Source organism: Rosa chinensis, chromosome 5 (assembly GCF_002994745.2).
Source record: "Rosa chinensis cultivar Old Blush chromosome 5, RchiOBHm-V2, whole genome shotgun sequence".
NCBI classification, from domain to species: Eukaryota; Viridiplantae; Streptophyta; class Magnoliopsida; order Rosales; family Rosaceae; genus Rosa; species Rosa chinensis.
The window spans coordinates 79829866-79852917 of record NC_037092.1 but is presented as its reverse complement, the minus strand read 5'-3'; the positions used below and the strand labels follow the sequence as shown (position 1 = coordinate 79852917).

The 23052-nt window shown below is 37.4% G+C and overlaps 2 protein-coding genes and 1 long non-coding RNA gene across 3 annotated transcripts; all 3 read right to left on the bottom strand.

Moving 5' to 3' along the window:
• Nucleotides 1-1212: 1212 nt before the first annotated feature.
• On the bottom strand, nucleotides 1213-5494 carry LOC112165821. Its single transcript, XR_005800365.1, has 2 exons — nucleotides 3347-5494; nucleotides 1213-3092 (listed from the first exon to the last, which is right to left on the bottom strand). It is a non-coding gene; the product is annotated as an uncharacterized LOC112165821 (long non-coding RNA).
• Nucleotides 5495-18275: 12781 nt separating this feature from the next.
• On the bottom strand, nucleotides 18276-21325 carry LOC112164186 (protein trichome birefringence-like 6). Its single transcript, XM_040506003.1, is given in 8 exon segments — nucleotides 18276-19338; nucleotides 19655-19720; nucleotides 19806-19874; nucleotides 19949-20080; nucleotides 20172-20554; nucleotides 20556-20747; nucleotides 20882-21073; nucleotides 21284-21325. Coding segments are annotated over 4 exon segments (639 nt in total). The 3' UTR covers nucleotides 18276-19338; nucleotides 19655-19720; nucleotides 19806-19874; nucleotides 19949-20080; nucleotides 20172-20341.
• On the bottom strand, nucleotides 18408-20215 carry LOC112164187 (ATPase GET3B-like). The gene is made up of 7 exons (XM_024300417.1): nucleotides 20186-20215; nucleotides 19806-19874; nucleotides 19655-19720; nucleotides 19240-19338; nucleotides 18831-18900; nucleotides 18632-18678; nucleotides 18408-18518 (listed from the first exon to the last, which is right to left on the bottom strand). The coding sequence occupies exons 1-7, from the start codon at nucleotides 20213-20215 to the stop codon at nucleotides 18408-18410; spliced, it is 492 nt and encodes a 163-aa protein (XP_024156185.1).
• Nucleotides 21326-23052: the final 1727 nt, after the last annotated feature.

Sequence of the window (23052 nt, the reverse complement as noted above, 5' to 3'; positions counted from 1 at the left end):
TCTTTTATTTATTTTTGAGACAATTTTGCCCTTTCTTCTTTGTCATTTAGAGAGAGAAGTCATTGGAGACTTCCCGGACTCCGATAGAAGTCATTGGAGAAGTTGATCCAAACTATATTTTGGAAGGTTGGTTCCTCACATTTGGATCAAAATCAAACCAACCTTTCTTAGTTGATTATTGACTCAAACATTGGAATGAGCCCACTTTCTTGGACTCGTTTATGCATGTGGCTACAACAATTACTCAACATGATCTAGATCTATTTGGAGTAATTGTCTGGTTCACTCAGAAAAACGTGAATTCCTGTAATGATGAGCGGTTTATTGAAGGTGAGCAACTACTATCCAACAACGTTAGCCAGGTCCTTTCCAGAACACCCGTCTAAATGGTTGCCTCTTGGTCAGAATGATCCGGCTTATGATCGAAGACGTGGTAGAACAAGAGTATGTGCAATTGTGAGCGATGGGGAAGATATCAAGATGAAAGCTACTATGCTTCACTCCTTCCTCGGGACGGTGGCGCCTCATGCAGTTGAAGTCTTAATAGTACTATAGAGGCTACAAAAGTGTATTCATGAAGGTTTTTAACAACTAGAGGTGGAGTTGGATGCTGCCATCTGTATGGTTCCAGGATATGTTGATCGATGATGTGTCGTGTTGACAATATGACTATGATACTCTTTTGTACTTCCTAAGCATCTCCAACAGTAAAAGCTATTTTTTTAGCTAAATCATCTAAAAGTTAAATTTAGGTAGTAAATTTATAGCTTTTCCTCCAGCAGTGTTAGCTAAACTAAAAAAAATTGGAAGTGGAGTGTTTAGCCTTTTGTTATTTTCTCTCTCCTCCCTAGCTAAATTTAGCTAGAGATTTTAGCAAAAGCCAAATTTGACTTTCATATAGCTATTTTGTTGGAGTGCTAAACTATCTCAAATTAGCCAAATTTATAACTTTTTATTGAAATAACTAGTCTGTTGGAGATGCCCTAATCGAGTAAGATTTTAACGAGGCCACATCTAGCCCCTTGGATGTATTGTCCTCATGTGATTTAATTTCTTTTTCCAATAAAAAAAATTATTAGCTTCTCTTTTCTCTTTTTAATTTTTTTAATTTTTATTTTATGGTGGCAGAAACTAGATGAAGAAGAACTCCATAAAAGTCTTTTTTTTTTTTTTCTTTTTTTTTTCAAAAAATGAAAAAAGAAACAGAGAACGTACTCCATAAAAGTTGTACTCTAACTTTTAGATTTTATATCATTAGTGACAGTAGGTTAATGCATAGTGTAGAACCTGTTCTGACTTGGTCTATTGCAAAGTTTAGATGTTGAACGTACAGGTAACCAGTCCAAAGTTGCAGTGCTAGAGGGTCAATATAATCACGGACAACTGACTAGCTTTGGAAGTAACAGTCAGCTCTAAGTGAAGCAGGGTCTGGCCTGAGCTAGCTCTCTTTATTAGAGAAATTGTTTTCCAGGCATGATTCTTTAAAGAGATCTCTGTCACACTGCAAAGTGTAGTTTATGAACAGGTAAACGTACATTTGTAAATAGCATTTGCATTCAATTTCACGTAGAGAAAAAGAAATGTTGGTGTGTTACTGTGCTAGCTAGAGGGCCAATATTAATTATTTAACTAGCTAGTTAGCTCAAAATGAAGAACACTAACAATACAACGAAGAAGACCAATACTCGCAATCGATTTCATAAGGTGACTCATGCAACTATCTGTGATTAACCAGCAGCCTTCGATCAGACAAAAAAAAAAATGAACCAGCCTTCACTGATATTTTTAATGGAACATATTTTCCCCATTTTGGGTAGACCGGAGATTACACCGTTGTAAACATTAATTCAGAGCTACAGTTTATATTGTGAATAGAGAAACAAATAGTCTGTCAAAATTTAGTGGTTAGCTGGTTCCTGAGTCAAGTTCCCAGTTATATATAAATGGCTTTTTCTAGCAAGTTGGTCTCTTCGCTGAATAAAGGTGAAGTTTCTGGTCTAATATAGTATCCCTTACAGGAATTGAGGGCTGCTCAGAGTTACAACATAAATGATCCGTTTTCAAGTGCATCCAGGATATTATTACAAATATGAATTGCCTACAGAAACAAGTTAGGCAGTGATATTTGTTTCTGAAAGTTTTTTTTTTTTCCAATATACAGAAAAGAGGCATCTGGTGGAATCTGAAGGGGCATATTTGGAGCAGTCCCATTCATAGCCTATTGGTTCAATTAGGCAGTGCTGTTTGTTTCTGAATGTTTTTTTCTTTTCTTTTCCCAATATACCTAAAAGAGGTATCTGGTAAATCTGAAGGATGGCATGTTTGGAGCAGTCCAATTCATAGCCTATAGGTTCAATTGCTGCAAATACATACATGATCAAGAATCAAATGTTGTCTGTTTATACTCACCGTTTGAATCTTGATCATGTATGTTTATACAAACATGCATGTTTGTATGGATGTTAGGATCACAATTAGTGAGATGGATTATGTATTGGGCTTGTATGGTTTATATCTATTTGGGCCTGATAATTGTGTGGGGTATTGGGTCGGATTATCATGCATACGGATATTTAGGGATTGTTAGTTGTTCCATTATTTAAATTCATAGCCGCATTGTAAGAAACCAATCAATGAAAAATCATCTTTTATCGTCTTATTTTCTTTAGCTTTCCTTTATTTCATTTCCTTTGCGATGTTGTTCCATTACTTCGATCCCGGGGATCGTAACAGTGGACCAGTTATTCAATTCTTTCAAAATTCTCATCTAGTATCACCATTTGTATTTTCTTAGCATGGGGGAACAGTGGCATCTGAAGTATCCCTGGATCATCATCAGCTTGTATTTGCCGATGAGTTGTAAAAGCTGAAGTGAATTCCTCTAGTTGACATATCAGTTGATATATAGACTGGTGACAGTACTTCCAGTGGTCGATCATGTAACCAGGCTTTGAAGTAGCAGGCATCACTTCGATATCTCCAGAACGCATTCGGACCAACAAGACGGTGGTTGTAGGATTGGTGATGATCGAGTGCACAAAAGTCCTGCATTGGTCGTTCGTCTTGCTTCTTCCTCATTGAATTCAGATAATCTAGAGTCAACTAGTTCAACATCAGGTTTGTTTTCAAGCAAGTTGCAAGCCCAAGGAGGAATATTCTCGTAGAATTATGAGAGCCAAAACAATGCTAAAGATATATAAAATGTTTACAAGCTTAAGGAGATTATCAATTCCAACAGAAGATTGCATGTTTAGGGTAGAATCATGAACCATGAACCATTGATGAACATGTAAAAGTGAAAATCTGAATAGTTCTTATGGTGGGGGCACAAAAATAAAGTTCTTACCCATTCAAGAAAATAAACCATATCGCCTTCCAAACTCGGATTATCTTGCCAACCACTGAAAAAATTTCTAGAACAACACCACCAAAGGCAAAGAAGAATAACTAGCAAGCACTTAATTGACCGAGAAATATTGCAGTTATTTGTTGGACAACAAACAATACACATGGGTGTTCTCCCCCCCCCCACCCCAGCCTTAAGAATATCCGAAACCCTTAATTCCCTCCATCTATACAACCCAGAACATTGCCAACGTAGCACGTCTCTTCAAAACCACGCCCCTTTTCTCACCTCCGAAAAACTCGATCAACTCCCTAGCAGAGTTTCAATTAAACTCACACTAGCTAGTGTCCTTGCAGAAACATTGCCATAAAAGAAGCGACTGAACAGACTAAAACTTCCGTGCTATCTATTAATAGTGTATCTGAAACAAGCAAAATAGAAACTAGGATTCGACAAGCAGAACTGCAGAACACAAACAACCTCCCCACTCTCCTTTTTTAACAAATTGCTATAAGCTCCCCTACCTCCTTATTTATGATTACTTCAATCGTTCAGCCAAAGTTCCCCCATGCCAACTTCCAACCTTTTCCGAATCAAATCTCAGAAATTTTGAATATGATGGAATCGCATCACCCCTCTTGCGATGTTGTTCCCACCACCACTCAGGATATGGTCTCCACTGCCAACTTGGGCTGCAAATTAGACCTCCACAACATCGTTTTGCCGGTTCGAAACGTAGTATACGATCCAAGCGTTTTGCGTCCATGATAATGCGAATGACAGACCCGAAAGCCAGAGTCTTGATTTTAGTGCAGAGAATGTTAGAAGAACATATAAATGTTAATCTAATGTGCATAGAAGTATAGAACTACAAAAAACATGTTATTGACATGAAGAAAGAATGATTCAAAGAAATGAGAAATATTACCTGGAGAAGCCATCAGTTATGATTGCAAAGAAAGGTCCCTGCTCTCACTACACGTTCTAAATAAAGAAACAGAGCTAGAGCTGGAAAGGTGGTTTGATATTTATTTATTTTTGTCTGAGGAAAAGTAATTTGATAGAGATAATATATTGTATTGAATTGGCTCAAATTACAATGAATAGTTATATATATTTATACAAGTTATAGAGAATTCTAGATTGGTGTGGACCCTTTGTGATACTTTCATCGAATACTTCCACCGAATACTTTCACTTGTGATTGAACTAAAATACCCACAAAGGTGTTTAACTACAAATTTGATGACAATGGCTATAGTGAATTGCAGAATTAAATTTGAAGTATTAAAGTGATATTTTTGAAAAGTCAGTGATCAAAGTGTCGAAGCAAATTTGATGACGATGGCTATAGTGAATTGCAGAATTAAATTTGAAGTATTAAAGTGATATTTTTGAAAAGTCAGTGATCAAAGTGTCGAATGAGGTATAATTCAGTGACAATTTGTGTAATCTTCCAAAAAAAAAAAATCAAATTACTATAAAATTGTATCTCAGAAATATTCTATCATTTCAGCAAGCAATTTTCCTTCCCATCATGCGCGACAAGCGAACCAAATTATTATCTTCACCGTCCCACCTATGACACTACAAAAGTCAATTAAAAAAAATAATATAAAATTGGGATAGGAGGAAAAAGAGAGAGAAAAGAAATTGTAGGAGAAACATATCAATTATAAAGAGAGTATTCATTGGGTGTGAACTATGAGATAAGATACGGCTGTGATAAAAAAAAAAAACAAAAAAAAACTATGAGATAAAACAGCTCAAAAACATTTTACTACAATATAGGTTAAAACAACTGAAAACTTTGAGGGAAAAAGAAAGAAGAATTGTTTAACAAATCGTAGTTAATAGTGAAAAGATTTTGATAATTTGGGGACTTCACATAACATTTACTAAAAAGAAAGAAATCATATTAGGATCAAACTGTAGAGTAAGAAATAGAGAACTCAGAAGCATTCTGCAATTTCGACAAGGCAATTGTGCCATTACGTACGACGAGCGAACCAAATTGTTATCATCATCGTTCAATCCTCTACACTCTACAAAGAGTCAATTAAAAAGAAAAAAATTTGGGGGAAAAAGAAGAAAAGAGAGAGAAATGGAGGAGAAACATATAGAAGGAGAGCATTCATTATTTCATTGATGCCTCTCTGCAGACGGTTTGGGCTTCTTATAATGGAGTTTCCGTCTCTTTTCAACTTAATTTAGCATTATATTTTCACATAAAATAATCATCAAGTGGAGTTGCCACTGATGACCGACAGCTCCCTTGCTCACCAAGAAAGCTAAGCTTGCACTCCACTTCTCAGCCTTGGTTACCAAGGCTTTGAATAAGTCACACTTCCAAACTTTACTTGAGACAAAGGGGTCTCACTCTCAAATGCTCATTTAATTGCTCAGGCATGCAGCAACTACTTTTTAAAAGAAATTAACAAATCTCAGAATTGGAGTACTATATAAAGGAAAGAAGTTAAAGAACTATCCACAAAATTTACTAAGTTATCATCGATTCGAAGTTTAACCCATTGCTGTGCAAGAAAAAAACCAAAAAAAAAGGTTTAACCCATTGGAGTTACTAAGATTTGGAACTTACCCCTGATATACAAATGAAGGAACGTGCAGGCAGCAGCAGTGTTCAATACTTCAATTCACTCTTAACTAAAAAAATCGTGTGCTATATGTTTGGTGCATAGAAATTATGGTTACTTTAGAGGCTCTTGATTATTCCAGTTCTAGCTTTAGAAGTGATGCCTCTCTCTTAAAGGGTGTCACTGGTACATATGGAGTTAAAATAGTTATGCATAGTTTATCACTAATTAAACTTGTTGAGTGCTAGTAACGCCTCATGCGTAAGTACTATATACACAGGTCGATAATTGTGCAATCATGGAGCAAATGAGCAACTACTACTCAAGTACTCAATCACTCCAAGTTTCCCACAACTGAAGCTTTCATCTTTATCATCACCCAGTGCCTCCTCTACTTTAATTCGAGTATTTTAAGAGACTCGTTGTACCAAATTATAGCTCCATTCTTTAGAACCTTAGAGGACAGCTCCAACTACTCTTTTCAATTGCATCCGTGATGATTCCAAAGTGGTTTAGTTATATGATTCCAACACTGCTAGTCCATATATATACAACAAAACTCGACCTTTTTTGTATCCATGTGCAGATCCTGATGTGGTTGCAGCTTTGATTCCTGTAATTCCACTTGACACTATTAATTTGATCAATAAATTTTTCACGTTGACCTGATACTTCGCATTAGCAGAAAACTTCTTCCTTACTAACCAATGTGCCCCAAATAGTTAACCGTAGCTCCAAAAACTGGGGAGTGTATTCCATGCACTGACAGTGCATGAGTAATTGCAATATGAATGGATGTAATTTTTTTGATATTAAAATATATAAATGAGTGGATTAGATGAGTGACTGTTATTTTTTAGAGATTAAAATAACCATCAGTGCACTTGCACTGTCGGTGCATACAATCCTCTCCACAAAAACTGTAGTGATAAACAAGTTGGAAGACAAGAGACAGAAGAGACTGATCAGTAAAATTGATACTTTCGAGGAAAACATATGCTCAATGACATTCCACTATTGAAACGAAGTTGTGAAAACATGGTAATGTGTATATAGTAGCAATATTGGACCTATAAATGCAACTTCTTGTATTATATATATATATATATATATATATATATATATATAGGGTTTCTTGGGTGCGGATGTCCGTACCTAAGCAAAAAGTACGGATTTCTCATTTTTCCCCACTTTCCGATCACACATTTACATCTTAACCGTTCAGGTTTTAGGTCGTAATGTATAGATCATCTCTGCAAAATTTCAACTAAATTAATGATCGTTAAGACATTCAAAACTGCAATTTACAACAATGAATACGAACGGTTCTGGTTCGAGGACTGCCAGCATATTCTAAAAAAACTGATGTTACTATTGTCTTCTTTAATTCCCTTTCCAAAATGCAGGTACATAGGCAAAGTTGCCTCCATTTTTCTGACAGCTTCTCTAGGTCAACCGGGTTCCTGATGGACTGCCAGCAACAACGTTGGGATTAAGTTCATCATCACATTGTCCAATTTGATAAAGAACAATAGTTTGAACGACAATTTTGAAAGTGAAGCAGCTTATCGGTATGTGCATTACTTTTATTCTTTGAAGTTCTACCTTGTTTTCTGGTTCACCTACAAGACAATGGCTGTTATATAGAAAAATGTTTAAGAATAAAGGATTCGAGAGAGATTGATGAGAGAATTATGTATTCCATTATGGAGAATAGGAGTCCTATATATAGGGATTACAAAGTACATGTTCTAATGTTACAAGGAAAACTATTCTGAATAAGACTAGGAATTCTAGAACATTCTCTCCTATTACAATCATGGAACTAATCTTAGTTTGATTAGGCACACATAAGTCAATTTCCTTCAACACTCCCCCTTGTGCCGCTCAAACTTGGTGGTGATGGTTCATCTGTTGCCTCGTTAAAAACCTTGCTCGAGTGAAAAACCCTGTGGGACAAAAACAAGCTCGAGGAGGAGAAAAAGAGTACAACATGTCATTCACTCTTCGAGATCCAACATGTAGACATCATAACTCCCCCTGATGTCGATATCTCCCCCTAATTGCTTCAATCATGGGAGTTCGGATAACTTTCTCAATCCGATGCTCTTCACATGTTTCTCAAAGGTGGATTTAGGTAATGACTTAATGAATAAGTCCGCTACATTATCCTTTGATCGGATTTGATTCATTTCAATCTTTAAAAGTGATTGTCGTTGCTGATTATAAAAGAACTTAGGCGATATATGCTTGGTGTAGTCGCTTTTGATGAAACCTAACTTCATTTGCTCAATACAAGCTGCATTATCCTCATAGATGCATGTAGGTTCATCCGTGGTAGACTTCAAACCACAACTTCCTCGAATATGTCTAATTATTGACCTTAGCCATATGCATTCTCGCACAGCTTCATGTAGAGCAATAATCTTTGCATGATTTGAGGAAGTAGCAATAAGGGTCTGTTTCGTAGACCTCCAAGATATCGTAGTGCTTCCCATGGCCGGTAAAGACATAACCCGTTTGGGACCGACCTTTGTGAGGGTCAGAGAGGTACCCTGCATCAGCAAAACCCATCAAAACATCATTGTCATTTTGATAGGGGGAAGGAGTAGAACGCCGGCCACCTTGGATGGCGGCGGCGGCATGGTCAGCAGTTATGCAATGGACGGCAGCGTCTTGCCTCTTGGGGTCCAATCCCAATTTTCCGTTATTACTTTTCTCTCTGTAGGGATAAAATAGGTCCATATCAATCGTACCTCTTAGGTATCGAAAAATTGTCTTTATACCAATCCAATGGCGGCGTGTTGGCGCAGAGCTACGTCGAGCTAACAAGTTCACTACGAATGAGATGTCTGGTCTTGTGCATTGAGCTAAGTACAATAATGTGCCTATTGCACTTTAGATAGGGCACTTTGGCCTCTAATAATTCTTCGTCCTCATCCTTTGGATGAAACAGATCTTTTCCGGGCTCAAGACTACGGCCAATCATGGGAGTACTCACAGACTTCACTTTATCTTCATTAAAGCACCTTAAAATTTTCTGAGTATATGTAGACTGATGGATCAAAATCCCATCACTACGGTGCTCGAGTTCTAAATCGAGACAAAACCGTGTTTTCCCAAGATCTTTCATCTCAAATTCGGATTTCAAGTATTTAGCAGTTTCCTTTAACTCATCTAGAGTTTCAATTAGGTTCATGTCAGCGACATAAACTACTACAATTGCAAATCCGGAACTTGTTCTTTTAATGAACACGCATGGGCATATTTCATTGTTAATATATCCCTTCCCAATCAAGTAGTCACTTAAACGATTATACCACATCCGTCCGGATTGTTTTAATCCATATAGTGAGCGTTTTAATCTTATCGAAAACGCGCTATGTGGTTTAGAGCCACTTGATTTGGGTAATTGAAGATCATCTGGAACCTGCATATATATCTCTGAATCTAGATCCCCATAGAGATATGCTGTAACCACATCCATAAGCTACATGTCAAGTTTTTCAGAAACTACCAAACTGACAAAGTAGCGGAATGTTATAACGTCCATTACGGGAGAGTACGTCTCCTCGTAGTCGATTCCACAATGTTGTGAGAAACTTTGTGCCACGAGGCGGGCTTTATATCTAACCACCTCATTTTTCTCATTACGCTTTCTAACAAAGACCCATTTATGGCCAACTGGTTTTACATCAGGGGGTGTTTGCGTTATAGGCCCAAATACCTATCTCTTTGCTAGCTAATCTAATTCAGCCTGGATCGCATCTTTCCATTTAGGCCAATCTGCTCTTCATTGACATTCTTCGACAGAGCGAGGTTCGATATCATCATATTCTATAATTCATTTTGCAACATGATATGCAAATGCATCATTAATAGCAATAGAACTTCTATTCATCATCTCATGTACACTAGTGTAATTCATGGAGATCTCCCTATTCTCTAGAATTGGTTCTAACATTGGAGAGTCCCCCAATGTTGTCTCTTGGACATAACCATAATCCAGAATATTCTCATGAGATGGATTATTTACATCGATGATTAATGGATTATTTTGTGCCAAACTCGCTTTCTTTCTTGGGCAAGAATCCATCGAACCTATGGGCCTCCCGCGCTTCTTGGCAGAAGCCCTGGGTCTAGCCATAATGTCACCATGGGAGGGGACGTTGGCGCCATGCTCAAGTACCCTTGAGATGGCGTCATGTCCTCTAATTTTAGGGACATTAATCCTTGCAGGCACGTTTGCAGCAGGTATATGTGATCTCGTCACTTTAGCGATATCATAAAATGCATCAGGCATCGATTCTACCACTTTCTGAAGATCGAGAATTCTCCACACTTCAATTTCGGACTGTGCGGTTCAGGGATCAAGATGAGACAGAGTGGAGACAGATCACGACAATTCATGTCGTTCCTGTTGAACATTTATGTTCCTATCTCCCCCTAATGAAGGGAAGACTGTCTCATCGAAGTGACAATCCACAAATCTAGCAATAAAGAGATCGCCTGTCAAGGGTTCTAAGTAGTGGACAATAGTTGGAGAGTCATATCCAACATAAATGCCTAATCATCTTTGAGGACCCATTTTGGTGCGTTCTGGCGGCGCAATTGGCACATAAACTGCACACCCAAATATGTGTAAGTGTGAGACATCAGGCTCATATTCAATCACCATCTGGGACGCAGAAAAGGGTTAAGTGGCAGTAGGCCTCAGACAAATAAGCACAGCTGCATGCAATATTGCAGCCCCAAGCAGAAATAGGGAGATTGGTGCGCATTAACAATGCTCTAGCGACCATTTGTAGTCATTATGTGAGACCATTTTTGGTGTGAACATGGGGAACAGGATGTTCAACTTCAATCCCAATGGACATGTAATATTCATCAAAAGTTTTTGATGTAAACTCCATAGCATTGTCTAGTCTTATAGACTTAATAGGATGATTCAGGGTGGTGAACTCGTAACTTAATAATTTGGGCTAGGAGTTTAGCAAATGTAGCATTCTTTGTGGACAATAGCATGACATGTGACCAGCGTGTCGATGCATCAACCAACACCGTAAAATATCTAAATGGTCAGCAAGGTGGTTGAATAAGTCCACAAATAGCACCTTGGATTCTTTGCAAGAATGGTATATTTTCTTTAGTGTCCTTTGCATAGGATGGTCTCGATCCTAATTTTGCTAAAGAGCAGGCTTTGCAGAACGAATGATGGGCTTTAGAAACAACCAATGAGCATTTTGGTTGAGCCACGAAGTCACAATTGACTTTAGAAGTAGGATTTGGAGTCAGAGGAGCATAGGTGGCGTCAATGCCACCCTTGGGCCACAGGGGGATGGCAGCGCCTACCTGTGAAGGCCAGTTTTGGGGAGAAATGGCGCCATGAGGTGCAGAGGCTCCTTGTTGGTCCAAAATCCAATTTTTACTTCTTTTCGTTCTGAAAAATGGATGTCCGTGTGAAGTCTTTAATATACGGATCATCATATCACGACTTGGATGTCCCAAACTATCATGCCAAAGCCTATATGTGTCGGAATCCCATAAATCATCTCTCATAACATGATTGGATTCAATTATTCGAATAATGGTTGTATACAACCCACTAGATCGGCACATAAATTTCTCTAAGACTCTTTTATGTCCGTAGCCATTAGAGGTGATGCAAAGGAACTCTTGTCCATTCTCACAATGTGTTTCCACATGAAAACCATTGGCTCTTATATCTTTGAAGTAATAAAGTTTGAAAAATATGTCCAAGATATGAGATAAAATAAATCGACACTTTATTAATAAAATAGTCAATGATTACATCAAAGTTTCTTGACCATAATCTAATCCAAACAAAAATCAAACTTTAGACAAATTGTAGTCACTCAATCCGTTTGGTATTTCCAATTAAATATGACCAGGAAAGTATGAAGATATGTCGGTGGAACGAGGCTTACTTAGATACCACTAATCTCAACTAGTTTCCTAGACATCATACTTAATTTGGTGAGCCTAGTGAGAAAGAGTTAATCCAATAAGTCATTTTATTGATTAAGGCATAATTGCCACTACATAATTGTTGGAAAAATAAAAGACTATTCTAATAAAAATCTGCGGCATCTTGTCTTCATCGCCAGATTTAAAGTCTTTTTGAACTCGATGTCTTGATCACCATGATGCGACTACCTTCTTAGGTACATTGCAAATTCAGGTCCATTGATCAGACATTCCATATCAGAAATAGATACCATGAAGAGGATTCTCCCTTGATTAAGGCGAATTGGCGCAATGTGTATGGTCCTTAGGACCTGAGGCATTGGAAGATTATGACCATGGCCAACGTTGGCTCTCTATGGTTTCCAAGCCTTAGTCCCTCAAAATCACGGCTCCTATGGTGGCGTGTTTGTCGCCTTTGGCGACTACCTTCATGAGCATTTCGATCATATGGATCATGACGTCTATGGCGACTTTCTCTAGCCATGGGACGATGCTCTGGATAGCTATCTAGAAGCCTATCAATTTCTCTTCTCACAAGCTCGTTGTCTTGCCTTTCAGCAATTTCCATAGCTTCAATAAGCTTTTGATAGCTTGTGATCCGTCTTGCATTTATATGAGTCCGAAATAAATCACAGGACCTCATAGCATAGACAGGGAAGGTATTGAGGGTTTTCTTAATCAATTGTTCTTCTGTGATCATCTTGCCACAGAAGCGCATCATTCTTGTGATGCGGAGAGCTTCCGAATAAAATTGTATGACTGTATCAAAGTCAGAGAAGCGAAGATCATTCTATTCTGCTTCTAAATTCGGAAGAATGGAGTCACGAACATTGCCATAACGTTCATGAAGCGCTTGCCAAAGCTTTATGGCGCTATCCTCATTCATGAACTCAAACTGGAGGTCTCTATCCATATGACGCATCATTAGGGCAAGCGCCCTGGAATTGTCAATCTCAGTTTGAGGGTCTGGAGCAGTTCCTTCAGAACAAATCTCTTGGATTGTGTGCAATAGATCACAAGAAATAAGATGGAGCTCAACTTCCTGAGCCCACAATAGGAATCTTTTACCTGCATAATCCAATGGAACAAAATCGAGTATGTTCAAGTTTGACATCCTGAAAAAGGGTGAAACAAGAATGAATTAGTTTCGGAGCTAAACTTCCACGAGAACTAATAATAATAAGATTTCCGAGCTGTGCTACCAAGAAATCAATTTCCAAGAATAATTGAATTAGACCAAACAATGATGTTTTAATATGGTCACAATTAGATGCTTACGGACGCTCTTAGTCCGAGCATTATGAATACTCTTAGTTCATACGAACGCTCTTAGTTCGTTTATTATGAACACTCTTAGTTCGTTAAGCGTGAATCCCCACAATTCCGCTTATTAAATACTCAAAACCATGTTCATATATTCTAAAATTCTATAGGAAATAAAAGGAATTTAAAATACAAGAAAGCAGGAACTTTAATTGTAAAAACTTACTTGGTAATTTGAAGCTTTGCTTCACGATTCTTTATACATGCGCGTGCTGATGCAGGCGTGTAGTTAAATTAGGATTGCCGGAATCTGGTCGGAAATTGGCAGTTGGTGGGCTGCCCTTCTCCCTTCCTTTTTTTTCTCTTTTTTTTTCTCTCCGCGGCCCAGGCCTGCTTTGCCTTTTTTTTTTCTCTCCTTTTCTTTCTTTTCTTCTTTTGGGCCCACTCCTTCTTCCTCCTTCTACGCGTCTTCTTCTTCTTCCTTCTGTTTTCTAGGTTTTTCTTTCTTTCTTTTGACAGCAGGAGTTGCTGGTGCGTTGCAGGGCTGCAGATGCAAGGGCAGCAGGGAGGCAGCAGCGTGCACTCGTGCTGGTGCGCAGGTGTGCGTGGGCTGGTGCGGGACTGGTGCAGCAGCAGTAGCACGCTGGCAGTAGCAGGCAGCGACGAGGCTTGTGGGGGACGCTGGGCGAAGGGTTGCAGTGTGCAGCGAGAGCAGGGGCGCATGCGGGGAGCAGGGTTGTGACACGGTAGGCTGGCCAGTGCGCGGCTAGGACTGCAGGTACTTGCGGCAGGGGTCTGCAGGGAAGCTGCGGCAGGGCTGGGTTGGCAGGTGCGTTGCAGGGACAACAGGGGATGTAGCTGCGGTTAGGGCTGCAAGTAGGGTTTTCGGCATCTTTAGGTTTTAGGGTTTTTATTTTTTTAAGCTAGGGTTAAATCTCGTGTTGATAACGTGTTGTAGAGAATTAGAATTGTATCTTTATTATTAATAATAGGAGCCCTTATATAGGGAGTTACAACGTACACAAAAGGTAATAGAATCCGAATACATTGAATACCTAGAACCTTCTCCTATTATAACTCTAAACCCTAATTTGTAGAGGCACACATTATATCGACATCCTTCAACAATTGATAATTTCTGAATGCGTGTATAGGTTTGATATCCAATTCTATTATATTAAAATATAGAACCTAATTTCCCAACGGTTGTTGATTGACCTATATATTAGTTGCTACCAATAACTTTATTTTAAATGAAAACTCAATTCATTGCTACCCATAACACTCATCTAACACTGGAAAATGCAATTCATTGCAAGAGTTTAAATTTCTTCCAACACTAAAATTTCCCACATCATTCACACAAGACTTCATCATACCCTATCTTTTAGGTCTCTCTGCACTTACATTAAGCTCCATCTTGTGAGTCTCTATAGTCTATACTCTCAATTAATTACATATATAGTGATTTATGTAATATATGACTTATAAACTCTATCTCATTTGAAACATTTGCATTCGGTTTGGCACTACTACCATGTAAGATAGAGTATTTTTATATTGACTTTGATATCAATGAGTGGTGAAATCGGGGTTTTATGTAGACGACTCATGAATTCTGATTTTTGTACTTGCTCATGTCTATAGTTTTGACCACCCAAATGACCTTAATTGGTGTATGTTTTCCGTGCAACACCATAACAAAAAAATACCAAGTGTTATAGGGTACAAAAATGATATCCTTATCTTTGGTGAAGGTTTCTCAATACTGAAAATGTAAACTATTCTTTGAAGGGTTGGTTATCCACATATCCAGATTAATTTAGAGTTAATTACATATAAGTGCATATTTGAATCTTTTTTTAGCCATAAGGCCACCAACTATTTTTTTCCCTCATAAGGCCACTAGAATAAAAAAGGTGTTAAATTTTAGATATAAAAATTAATATATTTACATAAATGCCACTAGAGTAAAAAGTTGACAATCATCTTTTATACCCTAAACCCTAACCCTAAACCCTAAACCCAACAAAAATAAAACCCTAAACCCTAAAAATAAAACCCTAAACCCTAAACCCTAAAGTAAAACCCTAAACCCTAAACCCTAAAGTAAAACCCTAAACCCTAAACCCTAAACCTTAAAGTAAAACCCTAAAGAGGCAAGCGGACAAAACAATTTAGGTGGCATTATGTGCACAAAACAATTTGGGTTAGTTTTCTTAGGTAGAAGGGTAAAATGGACAGAGAAAAAATAATTTAAAGAGGCAAGTGGCCTTATGTGCACAAAACAATTTAGGTGGCCTTATAACTAATATAAGTCTCAAAGTGACATTTGTTTGTAATTTTCTAATTAATTTATTCTAGTGACAAATGAATCAAGTTTTGTTAGTTTCTATACTCTGCCGAGAAGGCTTGTAAGTTAAATTATATACCCCTGACTATTGTTCTTTTGTTTTTATTTTTGTTTATTTTATATCATTTCATTTCTTTTTTGTTTTGTTTTCTTTCATTTATTTTTTTTTCTTTTGTTTTACTTTGGGACATTGTGTCTGGAATTATCTACATATAGGTAAAAAACTTTAGTCACAGAGATATGTGTCAGCTAGTAACATATACGTGGTGCGAGAAACTGACTTTTAAACTATCAAGTTAGGCCAAGTTAGATCAGTTGAACATGAGATTGTGGATGAGGATGAGGAGGTGAGGCTCTCCTTCTTATACTCATCCACATTCTCCTACTCAACTAATCTCACTTTGCCCAACGGGCAGTTTCAAAGTCAGTTTCTTGCACCACATATATGTTTTCAGCTGACACATATTCATGGCTAAAGTTCTCTACCCACATGTAGATGATTCCAGACATAATGCCCTTAAACAAAACAAAAGAGAAATTAATGAAATAAAACAAAAGAAAAAAGCGATGTGATATAAAACAAAATAAAATAAAAACAAAACAATAATTAGCTATGGTATTTAATTTACTTGAAAACCTCATCGACAGAGCACAGAAGCTAACAGAGCTTTATTCATTTGTGATCAGAATAAGTTGATCCGGATATGTGGATAACCAATCCTCCAAAATATAGTTTACATTCAGTAAAAAGTATTCTGAGACTTTCACTATTTGATATAGATATCATTTTTGTATCCCATAACACTAAGTATGTTTTATGGTGTTGCACTAAAAACATACATCAATTATCTGGATGATCAAAACTATAGATACGAGCAAGTACGGAAATAGGAATTCGTGAATCGTCTACGTCACCCAATCATTGGTATTGGAGTCAATATAAAAGTACCCCGTCTTACTTAGCAGTAATGCCTATCCTCGATCAAGCAAATATAACAAAGGAGATGTTGAATCATATATTGCATAAATCTCTATCTACGTAATCAATTGAGAGCAAGAAATCAAAATAACTTGTAAGAGGCACTCACATAGGGATCGAAGAAACCAGAACTAGCCATTAAGTGTAAGTGTAGAAGAGAGTAGAGAGATCCGGGAGACAGAGCACAATGTAAGTGCGAAGAGATGAGGAAGTTTCGTGTGAATGGTGTAGAGAATTTATAGCGTAGGATGAAATTTGTACGTAAAGTCTCACAGTGAATGGAGTCTTCAAGTATACGTAAGGTGAAAATTATGGATAGTAATGAATTCAGTTTTCATTTACAATAAAGTTATGGTTAGCAACTAGTACGTCAAAGAACAACTATTGGATAGTTAGGTTCTTAAGTTCTTTATTTTGATAATAGGAATGGAGATCAAACCTATGCATGCATTCTGTAGTTATCAACGATGTAGTGGTTCTTGACATAGCAAGTTCCACAAATAGTTTTCCACATATTTAGCCCTCAATTACAAGACTTATTTAATATTGAGCACTTCAGAAGACAAGATCATGGAGAAAATCCACCTCGCAGCAACCTTCTTTCAATGTATATATACTCCATTAAACTATAGATCGAGTTCCAACACTTTTATATCTATAAATTACATATATATGTGTGTGTGTCTATATATATATATATATATATATATATATATATATATATATATATATATACACTGAATATTAACAATTGCATAACTTAAATTGCAAGCGTAAAGTTGTACTTATTATGATGAATCAAAGGCAATCATAGTACTCTAGAAACATACCCACCATTTGGAGGGTTGTACATGAATATCTGAATCGAGATAAGACTTCATGAAGTACACACATATATCTGGATAACACGAAATGAGGTAGACCTCTAATTGAATGGCAACAAGTTTTGAATGTGCTATGTGTTTTAGGAGAATAGAATTGTGTTTATTATTGATAATAGGAGCCCTTTATATAGGGAGTTTACAGAGTACACAAAAGGTAACAGAATCGGAATACAATTAGTATACCTAGGGTACTTTCCTATTACACTATGTCAACAAAGTCATCAGACAACAGCTCGGCTGTTGTCTGATTCAGAAAATTTCTGTTGTCTACTGGCCTGATGTCTCTTAGGCCTTCAGACGACAGTTTTAACCCGTGGTCTATATTTCACTCAAACAACAGAGGCATGCCAATAATCTGTTGTCTGATTATGTCCATATATGCCGAATTATAACTTTCTGTGGTTGCAGATGTAACGAAACAACAGTTATATGTTGTTATAAAAGTTTTTGCACAACATCTTTTCATAAAACTCTATCATTTGTATTTCATTAAGACAACAGAAATCTGTTGTGTGAATATATGGAGATTTGAACTATCTTGGATTTTTTCTGTTGTGTGAATCAATTGTGGACAACATATATTTTTTATGTTCTATTGTGTCTTTCTAATTAAAATGACATAAATATGTCGTCTGAATATATAGAGGCTTGAACTTTCTTGGGTCTTTCTGTTGTGTGATTCAATTAGAAACCACAGGTATATGTCAATGTATAAGACTGTTAACAACAGACCTTTGCTTGAATTCTGTTGTTTGATGTTGGTTTAGACGTCAGCTTTGTTTGGTTCGTATGTCTTAGCAAGTGCAGTTGCACAACACCATATTAAGAATCTGGTCTGAAAATTTTAATTGTAATGCAAGAGAAACGCTTCAATCAAATTATCATTATAATTAATTTCATTTGAAAATGTACAAGTATCCAGATCTCATTACATCAATCAATCAAACTATAACTCTACAAGTTAAATCCTATATCTGAAAATACCAGATCATCTGGTGCTCTAAATTGATCTCCCGACCAGCCACACTTCATCATCTTTCTTGAGCTCTCGAGCTTCTACCCCTGCTCCCCTTTTCTCTTCTACCAGCAATACCATATGAAAGTACCAGACCTACAGTTTCAATCAACCCATAAAACATACAATTAGATATCTGCTAGAATGTGTTATGTCCCTAGCAACCGTACAATATTATCAAACACAAGACTAGTAAGTAATGGATTTACTTTGAATGATGAGTAATGTAATGTTACAAGGAGGAATAGGTTTACCCCTGAAACAACAATAGAGTAAAAAAAATCAAGAATCAAGAATCAAGAATCAAAAGAGCAACAGAATTAAGAAACTAGCATCTATGAAACAAACAGTAAAGATGTTTTACCTTAGTTTGACCCGATGCAACTTAAGCTCTTGCTATGCTTCCACTTGGAGAATCTTTGGGCTTTTCTCTCATTGCAGCATAGTTATCATTCTCTTGCACTGACTTTAAAAGTAACTGCAGCAAGCAACAAAACTAGAATAGAGAGTAGACATAAACCACAATGGAAAAAAGAATAAGTGATCATATCTTCAAAAGATGTGATCTTACTATCCAAACAAATAGCAATTGGAAAAGCCAGCCCCAATTGCCCATTGATTACAATTCAGTCTCTAGCCAATGTTTCCATCGGCATATGGTGAACCTACACTTCCCCAACAAGTCAAAAAGAAGGCTCAAGTAAGTGGTCTCTACCACAAAGGCTCAAGTAACTGGGCTCCTTCTAAGTATTTCAAAATGGTGTAAATTACACAGATAGGAAAAAGAATAATTCACATAAAAGCACAAAACTCTTACCGTGGGTATTGTTACTATGACAAATTCTGTGGAATCGGTATCACGAAAAAGCTCATGCACTTTAATCATCCTCTCCCATAATTTCTCTAATTTGTCTGACTGCATTGAAGTTTTGGAAAACATTAGCAACCTTCTATAGATTGCAGATTACTGAAAGAGATCAAAACATCAGGCTTAATTTGTAAACATAGCTTCAAATTTCAATCAGCTGTAAAATCTAAAGTTTAAGCAATTCGTGACAAACAGATCTGGAAACTCATTATATTGAAATATGAAAGCAGTACAGAAGATTTGAATTGCTTATGAGTTATCTCATAACTAGCTTCTCAAGTCATACTGTATATTTAATTCCATTTAGTTCCAAAAGAATAAGAATACACACACTTAAACTATTCATCTAAGTTGACAACATTACCTTCAATATCTTGCCAATTGATGCATCCAAGAAGTCTGGCAAGGATAAAAGTCGCAAGGTATGGCCCTGTTAACAATATCCCATCATAGTGTACTAAAATAAATATTAAAAAAAAAAAAATGTGGCAATCACAAAATTGAATATTACTTACCGTGGGTGCAGTATCAAAGACGATACAAGTAAACATGTTATATTCTGGTGATTCGAGAAATTGTATCACCTGTAAAGAAAATTTAGATTGATCATTATTAGAAAATCAAGAAAGACTTTCAGGGCAAGCCAGAAAATTTGTACCTTAGAAATCGCAATAGCTTCATCCAAACCAGGAGGTATAATCAAGAACATAATAACACCTCAATGCAGGCTAAGAGGACCCTTAGGGCCATTTCATGGCAATATTTCCCTTTCAATTAATAGGAACCATATCTAATACCACAAACAATTCTTGATAGATAAGTCCATGAATCAGAATATATGTTCAGTCAAAGTGGATATACATAAAGGTATGAATGCTTACTTTGAATAACAAACCTCCCCATTACCAGCACATAGTACTGGCATATCCGTTGCGGTACACATGAGCATGCCTCCATCAGCAACAGCTTGAATCGCAGAATCCAAGAAGACGGAGGGAGAACCATAAGGATCAAGATCAACCTGAAACAATTGATAATGAATTAAGGTAAGTTAGTTGCTCATGTTAAAAATTGGAGACCACCAATGTGCAGTGTTGAATATCAAAATATCAGCTCCTCTCCATCTAGATGAGCCATGATCAACTGCATCAATTCTCAAGATTTGCTTCCTCTTCTGCCCTACTCTTGCGTTGCTTTCATGAACTAAGAAATGGCTCACATAATATTCAACAGTACACTTGTAACCCTGTGATAAGTAGAATTAACACAAATCTGAAACTGTAATTTCCCTTTTCTTTGGTGATTCTGCGCCTGTGAGTCACATAGACCTTGTTTGAATCTTTTATTGCTCCCATTGACATGCACAACATGGATTCCCATTGATTTCTGTTGATTGAATCACCCACAAAAACTAGTCTCTTCCCTCTTATTAGCTCCAGCATCTTTGTTGCGTTAAAATTGTACCACACAGTCCACACCAAAAGTACTCAACTTTAAGTCTTTAACATTGCAATCAAACCACATTGTGACTATATCAAACTACCATGCTTTAAAATCTCATGACAACTAAATGATTGAAGTAGAAAAAGTACCTTGGAATTTCACAATCTTGGGGTTGCCATCTCCACTTCATGTAATCTTTATCTAATTTCCCATTGCCCTGACAATTAAAACCTTCATCTATCAAAGGAAACACAAATGGTTGATACAAAGGATAGCTCTCATCATAAACCCACCTCCCTCTTGTAAAATCACACAGTCCATTTTTTTCTCTTACCTTCAACTACACTGAGGATCATATCAGAAACTATATAGACCCAGAGGCGCATAGCACAGTTCAACAACGATTTCAAAGCAATTACTATCAGATTTACAATTCTATACTATCAAATATCAATTCAAAGCAGAACACACAGAATCAAAATTCAAAACTCATCATCACATCAAAACCATCGAAACAATCAGTCTTAGAAACTAGCAGATTTACAATTACCAGTAGATTATTTTTCCAAAAGAACAAGAAGTGAAAACCCATATAGCTTTTGATCAAATCTGAGAAAGAGGAACAGATCTAGTTCTTGATTTGAGAGAGGGACTTAGCCGTCACCCGTCGAGGAGAGCGAGCGCCGTCAACTATCGAGGGGAGAGGGAGAGTGCTGGTGCCGTCGAGGAGAGAGAGAGAGAGAGACGACAATGACGAGGAGACACCCAGAGAGAGGGCAAGTGTAGGTTTTCAGAGGGAGGTCCCAGTAGGTTTTAGATCTGGAATGAGGTTTTTTCGATGCGAGATGGGTGAGTTTCTTCTGGGCTTTCAATTATATGAGCTGAGGGCGCTGGATTAGAAGTGATTGAGTTTAGATTTGGTAAGAAGTTTTGGTTGAGGGCGCTGGATTTCCAGTTCGATGGTTTTGGTCAAGAGCAAAGAGAGAAGTTCACATTTCAGTTTGATAAATTTGTCGGGGGTGGGATTTTTGCTCAAGTGTGCATCCAATTCCACTCCACTTTACGTTGTGCCAAAAAAACAAGCAGTTGGAACACAATCAGGACTAAATGAATCTCCATTTAATGCACAACAGAAAACTGTTGTCTGAAACGGATCATTTTTCTCAAAACGAATTTACTATGGTATATCACTATATTCAGACAACAGAATTTTTTCATTATGTCGTTAAAATTTTTCAGATAACAGAAAACAACAATTCTGTCGTCTGAGCTCTGTCGTCTGATAAGTTTATTGACGTAGTGTTACAACTCTAACCCTAGTTTGTAGAGGCACACATTATGTCGATATCCTTCAACACTCCCCCTTGTGCCGCTCAAACTTGGTGATGACGCTTTAATTGTTGCCTCGTTAAAAACCTTGCCAGGTAACAAAAACCCTGTGGGACAAAAATAACCCTGGTCGAAGGACAAAAAGAGCACAACACGTCCTTCACTCTTCGAGATCGAACATGTAGACATCATGCCTCCCCCTGATGTCAATATCTCCCCCTGATTGCTACAATCATGGGAATTTGGATAACTTTCTCAATCCGATGCTCTTCACATGTTTCTTGAAAGTGGATTTTGGTAACGACTTAGTAAATAAGTCCGCTACATTATCCTCTTATTGGATTTGGTTCACTTCAGTATTTAGAAGTGCTTGTTGTCATTTTGATAGAGAGGAGGAGGAGCACGGAAGGTGGCATTTTGCCTTGTGGAGTCCGATCCTACATTTCCGTTGTCGCTTTTCTCTATAGGGATAGAACAAGCCCATATCAATCGTACCTCTCAAATATCGAAAGATTGTCTTTATACCAATCTAATGGCGTTGCGTTGGCGCGGGGCTATGTCTAGCCAACAAGTTCATAATAATTGAGGTGTCCGGTCTTGTGTTGTGCTAAGTACAATAATGCGCCTATTGTACATAAGTAAGCACTTTCGCTATTAACACGTCTTCATCATCATCCCTGGGACGGAACGGATCCCTTTTAGGGCCAAGACTACGGACGACCATGGTGCATCTTTGACTTTATCAAAATGTCTCTTGACACGGTATACAAGTTCTGAATTTAGACAAAACCGTGTTCTCCCAAGGTCCTTCCTCTCAAACTCGGATTTCAGGTGTTCAGCGGTTTCCCTTAACCCTTAAGGGTTCCAATTATGTTTGTCAACATAAACCGCGACAATTGCAAATCCGGAACTTGTCATGGAAACGCGTGGGCATAGTTCATCATATCCCTTCCCAATCAAGTAGTCATTTTAGTGAGCATTTCAACCTCG